Source organism: Triticum aestivum, chromosome 6B (genome assembly GCF_018294505.1).
Source record: "Triticum aestivum cultivar Chinese Spring chromosome 6B, IWGSC CS RefSeq v2.1, whole genome shotgun sequence".
Lineage (NCBI taxonomy): Eukaryota > Viridiplantae > Streptophyta > Magnoliopsida > Poales > Poaceae > Triticum > Triticum aestivum.
In genome coordinates this window covers 719,520,470-719,527,588 of record NC_057810.1, presented here as the reverse complement: position 1 = coordinate 719,527,588, position 7,119 = coordinate 719,520,470, and the positions used below count along the sequence as shown (strand labels likewise).

General features: G+C 51.7%; 1 protein-coding gene across 1 annotated transcript in view; it reads left to right on the top strand.

The window, feature by feature from the left end:
- Window positions 1-6,600: 6,600 nt before the first annotated feature.
- The window catches only part of LOC123139995 (NAC domain-containing protein 78), a gene marked incomplete in the record, with an annotated part of 4,383 nt that continues 3,864 nt past the window's right edge, over window positions 6,601-7,119 (top strand). Inside the window, 1 exon segment of the mRNA XM_044559728.1 lies at window positions 6,601-7,119. Within this exon segment, the coding sequence (XP_044415663.1) occupies window positions 6,759-7,119 (361 nt within the window).

The window sequence follows — 7,119 nt, the reverse complement described above, 5'->3', positions numbered from 1 at the left end:
TAAGCATCATCTTATAAACCCAGAGATTATCAAAGGTCTCTTTCAAGTCAGATATCAAGGTTTCCTTTTCTCTGGACTTCACCACAATGTCATCCACGTAAGCATGAACATTACGCCCAATTTGATCGTGCAAACAGTTCTGCACACACCGCTGATAAGTCGCCTGGGCACTTTTGAGTCCAAACGGCATAGATACATAACAGAAGGCTCCAAACGGAGTGATGAAAGCCGTCTTCTCCTGGTCCTTAACTGCCATCTTTATCTGATGATAACCAGAGTAAGCATCCAGGAAGCTCAAACGTTCACAACCCGCCATAACATCAATAATTTGATCAATACGGGGGAGAGCAAAGGGATCAGCCGGACAAGCCTTGTTTAAGTCCTGTAATCCACACACATCCGCCAAGTGCCGTTCTTCTTGAGTACTAACACCAGATTAGCCAACCACTCCGGGTGAAAAACCTCAACAATAAACCCGGCCGCTAAGAGCCGGGCAACCTCTTCCCCAATAGCCTTCCGTCTCTCCTTGTTGAACCGTCGGAGAAACTGCCTGACCGGCTTATACTTTGGATCAATATTGAGAGTGTGCTCAGCGAGTTCCCTCGGTACACCCGGCATGTCAGAAGGTTTCCATGCAAAGATATCCCGGTTCTCACGGATGAACTCGATGAGCGTGCTTTCCTATTTAGGATCCAAATTGGCACTGATACTGAACTGCTTCGAAGCATCCCCTGGGGTAAAGTCCACAAGCTTTGTCTCAGCGGCCGATTTAAATTTCAACGCCGGGTCATGCTCAGTAGTGGGTTTTTTGAGGGAGGTCATATCCGCCGGGTCAACATTGTCTTGATAAAATTTGAGCTCCTCTGTAGCACAGGCAGACTCATCGTAAGCCGCGTCGCCTTCTTCGCATTCTAAGGCCACCTTTCGACTCCCATGCACAGTAATGGTGCCCTTGTAACCCGGCATCTTGAGCTGTAAGTAAACGTAACACGACCGTGCCATGAATTTAGCATAAGTCGGTCGCCCAAACAGAGCGTGATATGGACTTCTAATTTTAATCACTTCAAACGTCAATTTCTCAGCCCTGGAGTCATACTCATCTCCAAAGGCCACCTCCAATTCAATCTTACCAACTGGGTAAGCCGACTTACCCGGAACCACCCCATGGAAAACAGTGTTGGATGTTCTCAAATTCTTCTCAGTCAACCCCATGCGCTGAAAGGTCTCGTAGTAGAGGATATTGATGCTGTTACCGCCGTCCATGAGTACCTTAGTGAATTTATATCCACCAACCTGGGATGCCACCACCAAGGCTAACTGACTCGGATTATCAACCCGTGGAGGGTGATCCTCTCTGCTCCATATAATGGGCTGCTCTGACCACCTCAAATAACGAGGAATTGCCGGCTCAACAGAATTCACGGCCCTCTTATGAACCTTTTGGTCACGTTTGCACAAACTAGTGGTAAACACGTGATACTGCCCACCATTCAACTGCTTCGGATGGCTTTGATAGCCCGACTGCTGCTGCTGCCCTCCTTGACCAGACTGCTGCTGATTATTACCACCTGGATGCCCCTGAAAACCAGAATTTGAGCCACCGCCCGGGCCATGAAAGCCGCCAGCCCCTGAGCCGCTGCCAGATCCATGACTGCCATCGAAGGTGTTGGAATTTTTAAATGCCTTCATGATCGCGCAATCCTTCCATAGGTGTGTGGCGGGGTGCTCCCGGGTGCCGTGTTTCGGGCAGGGCTCATTGAGTAGTTGCTCAAGAGATGGGCCTGACCCGCCGGACCGAGGCGGCTTACCCTTATATCTCTTATTGTTACCCCGCGCATTGGCATTGGCCACAAACTCTGGGTTACCGTCCGTCTTGCGCTTATTGCCGCTTTGGTTCCCCGGGCTATGTTGTTGACCCTTTCCATTGCCGTTCCTTTTTCCCTTCCCTGTCTTCTCATCGTTAGAGCGGGATCCTTGGTACTATCAGAATCGACATATTTGACTAAAGCCGCCATCAGCGTACCCATATCATTGCAGTCACGTTTAAGGCGCCCCAGTTTCTGCCTCAGTGGCTCAAAGCTGCAATTCTTCTCCAACATAAGGACTACAGAACCGGCATTCATCTTGTCAGATGAATGAATTATCTCCTTGACCCGGCGCACCCAATGGGTGGTGGATTCACCTTCCGCCTGCTTACAATTCGTCAAGTCCACGATCGACATAGATTGCTTATAGGTGTCTTTGAAGTTCTGGATGAAGCGGGCTTTTAATTCTTCCCATGAACCAATGGAATTGGGTGGCAAACCCTTTAACCAAGACCGGGCCGTTCCATCTAGCATCATGGTGAAATATTTAGCCATTGTCGCGTCACTGACTTCCAACAGCTCCATGGCCATCTCATAACTCTCGATCCATGCTCCAGGTTGTAAGTCGGCCGTGTAATTCGGCACCTTTCGAGGTCCCTTGAAGTCCTTGGGCAACCGCACATTACGCAAAGCCGGAACCAGGCAAGGAACACCACCAGTTCTAGTGGCTATTCTCGCCTCAACGGAAGTCGTCGGATACTCTGGAAAATCTTGATGTGCGGTCTGTTGGGCCGCTAACTGAGCCGCCCACTCGTTCTCCTGACGTATTCGATCTTGTACCGGATTATAGCCACCGGGCTGGTTACGGCGTTGGGCGTTGCCTGACAAAGCTTCCGACTCCATGTGCCTTCTATAACTCGGGCTCCGGTTCTGGCGAGGCGGTGCTAACCAAGGCGGGGGAGTTGAATGAATCCTGTCCCGGCTGTAAGAATAGGTCTCCTGCTGAGCTAAGGCCGTCTGGAGGAGTTCTCTGACTCTCCGGGTCTCCACTACCGCCGGGTCATCACCGTCCATAGGAAGAGCCGCCAAACGCGTTGAAGCTGCGATTAAATTCTCCATGGGGTTGGAAAAGTGACCCGGTGGAACCGGCACATAACACGGCGGTGGCATGCTCACGTGAGGTGGTGCCATCTCCCGAGGCTGAGTCGGCCCTCCTGTTCTGGCTGTCATAAGCTGATTGGCTTCCGGCGGATTACTTGGGCGGGCTCCAGGTGTAGCAAAAAGAACCCGAGGGTCGTAATTCGGAGGTAAACGGGACTGAGTCTTCTGATGTCTCCTCCTCATTACCTCATTGGACGCATTTAAGCTCATCGTGAGCTGGTAAGCTTCTGACTGCAACCGCTGTGCCCGGGCGTCGAGAGCCGCCCGCTCTGTAGCTAGTCTAGTATCCTCAGCTGCCAAGGCCTCCTTGGCCTGTGCTATCTCCTCACGCACCCGTGCCACCTCCGTGTCATGCTCATCTTTGTTCGCAGGGATCACCGTGGCGGTTAACAGGGTCGTAAGCTTGTCCATGAGCTCTATCAACACCTGAGCCGACGGGCGCACAGGGCCACCTACCCCGGCTGTCTCTATTTCGGATGTTACCGCTACTGCAGCCGTAGAGTTAGCGCCGGGCTGAGTCCCAGCCATGAAGATTCCTGCCCATCTTGGCGGCTCATGGGGGTCCAGAATACTGATGCCATCGGAACAACCCCCTAGCACGCCGTCTTGTACCTGATACAATGAATCCGTTGAACCGGCGGACGAATCACCGTCTGAGAGGACGACCGTCTCACCATCATCTTCAGATCCTTTAGAAAGTTCCACTCCGTGGATGCAGCCCACGAAAGCACGCTTCATGACGGATTGAGCCTGGGTCTTCCTCGCACGCTGAGCCGTCTCGATGAGGTCAGTGCCGCTGTCCGGCTCAGGTCCCGGCTCTCCGATCCAGCCGATGAAGACGTGGATTCCGCCGAAGGGGACCCGGTACCCGTACTCAATTGAGCCGGTGTCGGGGCCCCAGCCTTCATTGTCGATGTAGATCTTGCCGCGACGACTCTTGGTCATCCGGCCCGTTACGTATCCCTTGAGCCCTTTGAAGTTGCCCTTCAAGAACTCAAATCCACCGTGCGCTGGCCCCAGGGTGGGCGCCAACTGTCGTGGAATTGTCGCGTCAGATGTCCTCGTGAAAGGACTTAGTTGTGGAGCCATCGCAACTAGGAAGCTTGAAGGGGTTAAACGGGACAAAGGATACGAGAGGGTTTATACTAGTTCGGCCCCTTACGGTGAGGTAAGGCCTACGTCTAGTTGGGTTGGTATTGATATTTCGATGACCAGGGAGCGAGATACGCTATGCCTGGTTCTCGATGAGTTGTTTCTTGCCCTAAGCCGCCATCAGGTCGTCCCCTTATATACACGGGTTGACGCCCTGCGGCTTACAGAGTCCCGGCCGGCTTATAAACAGTATCTGGCTCGGTGACTAGTTAAATATACCTTATGATACAAGTCATGCCATTATGGCGGTTTACTACAACGGGCCTTAAGTCGCCTGTGGGCCTTAAGCCCTTTATTGAACCGCCATCTTCATGCTTGGCCTTGGGCTTCTTTCTGGAAAACCTTCTTTGCGTAACCCGGCCCCTCCTAGGCGGCTTACAAATAGTTATATCCCCAACACCGTGTGAAAGGGAACCAATGGAAAATTGGGATGCGCTCCGCGTGCAGAGACCTCCCTCGTGGGCAGGCCCACCGAAGCGAATTTCCTTTCTGGTTTTAGGATTTTTGCAATTTGCCGCTCTCACTTTTTTTGGTTGGGAACACTACTGAAAGTGCATCTAACCCCTAAGGGTGATTTTGGTAATTAATAAAAATCTCTATGGACCAATGATTTCACGTCTGCCCGTTGGCTAGCCTCAGCTCTTGGTTGGCAGCTCGTCGGCGAGCCTCTACTTGTCATCAAGTGTGGTCATTGTTGGCAGCTGGTGCCATGCCTCGTCTTGAGCATGCGCAAACCTCCTGGATGAGTTTCCTACAAGTGCGAAAAGGACGGAATGACTGCAATTTTGTACGGTTGTTATTCATATTCGTCGCAATTTGAAACTTGTTGTTTTCTTAAAATGTATGTAGCAAGGATGCAAGTTTTGGTATCGGTAAGAAGAGTACATTGCTCTATTGATAATGAAAAATCTGCTAGATGTTGGAATGATTCCCATTCTACTACCAAAAGTAGACATGCAAAATAACAAGAGTGGACATACAACATTTATTTGTTACTGAAGGAAGGGAAAATTGTTTCTAGTTGGCCCTGAATAGCTTCCTGCAAAAGGATTCCTGCTTGCTCGGTGAATGTCTTGCTAAAAGATATAATTTCTTGTACACTAGTTGCTGGAGACGAGGCTATAGATGACGCAATGTTCAAGTTTGAGGCGGCAGAGAAGAAAGAAGCGTGCAAACTCGAGAAGCTAACAGAGAAAAGCAACAATGTAGGTAGTGAAGATATGAAGAAAGTATCGATCGGACTAGTAGGAGCAGTTAAGGAAGTGATGTTTGTACTGTGTGTAATTTTTCTTGTAGTTTCTTGAATCAGTTCTCTTAGCGAATAACTGGTGAAGTATGTGGCCAAGATATCATTTAGTGAAATAATTGAATAGTGAAGTTTGACTCGATGGCCCAAAAAATAAATGAATTTATGCTAAAACTTTAAGGGAGTTAAGTTTGAGGGTACGGTTAGAAACCGCACATTTCTAGAGAAGCAAATATAAAGAGTTAAATGATAAGAGACCATTTGCTCCTAAATTATTAAAAGAGCGGTTAGAGATGCTCTCACCATGGAGCATATGCCCGCCCCGTCTCAACGGCGTGGCCATCCTTCTTCTTCACCATGACCCCTGTGGCCTTCTCTCCGCCCCTCCTCCGTTGTCCGATGTGGCCTCCAGGTCGTCCAGGATGTAGGACATGTCGAGAAGCATGACGATGGAGACGCTGATAGCGAGCGCAAAGAGAGGTTGGCGAGAGCGGTGACGAGGTAAACGAGGACGACAACATCGCATCGATGAGGAATGGCTGAACGAAAGAGCGGGTTTAGGTTGACATGCCAAAGATGGTGTTGAGGATGAGGATGACCACGTGGTGGTCGTCGTCTCCTCCTATGTGAGGTTGGCATCCAAGAGCGTGCTGTCGATGGAGGACGACATAGAGACGACTAGGGTTAACTGCGGGGATGCAATCAAGGGAGAGAAAAGGGCCATGAGATGTTGGGGAATCGATGGTGGAGGCCATTACGGGGTCACAACAGTAGATAGCAGCGCAGAAGATGGCCATCGTTTGCCAGAATCAAAGCGACGGCGGTAGTTTGGATCGGAGGGAGAGACGCCATGAGTTTTAGCGTGAGTGTGCATGCATGGCCGCGCGGGTATGCATGCGTCTATATCTAATCCGGTAGAAAATAAGAAACCGGATACAGGTTCCGTGGGAGAGGCAAACAAAGGAGGCGGAGCGGACGAAGGATGGCCAAAGTGCATTCAGGCAGGAAAATGAACGCTGCTGCCATTTGTTTAACATAACATAATATAAGAAAAGAAATAGATATAGAAAAGAGAAATGAAACATCCCTACTAAAAGAGGATAGTAGAGAAGTTGTATTCAAGTTGAAAGCAATATAATGACCCAATTAAACCACAACACATGAAGAAAAAAAGAGAGAGAGAGAGAGAGGAAGAAAGAGCCTTCTAGAACAAAACCCTTTGCGCGTGCCCTTTTCTTCCACGCCTCCCCTCCCACGCCTTCTTCCAATCTTCCTCCTCCGGTTCCCCACCCAACCAAACCCTAGACCAACAAAGTCCCCGCACCCCACGCAGATCCCAGCCCCGCCGACAGCCCCGAGCCCTAGATCCAGCGATCGAACGCCCGCCGGACCCGATGAGCTCGTCGTCTCCGCCCGCGGCGGCGGAGGAGGTGCCGATGGCGCCGGGCTTCCGCTTCCACCCGACGGACGAGGAGCTCGTCTCCTACTACCTGCGCCGCAGGGTCCTCGGCCGCCGCCTCCGGATCGACGCCATCGCCGAGGTCGACCTCTACCGGCTCGAGCCCTGGGACCTGCCGCCGCTCTCGCGCATCCGCAGCCGCGACGCGCAGTGGTACTTCTTCGCGCGCCTCGACCGCAAGGTGGCCGGCGCCGGCGCCGGCGGCCGCGGGGGCCCCGGCAACCGCACCAACCGCGCCACCCCGCGCGGCTACTGGAAGACCACCGGCAAGGACCGCGAGGTCTTCCACCGCGGCC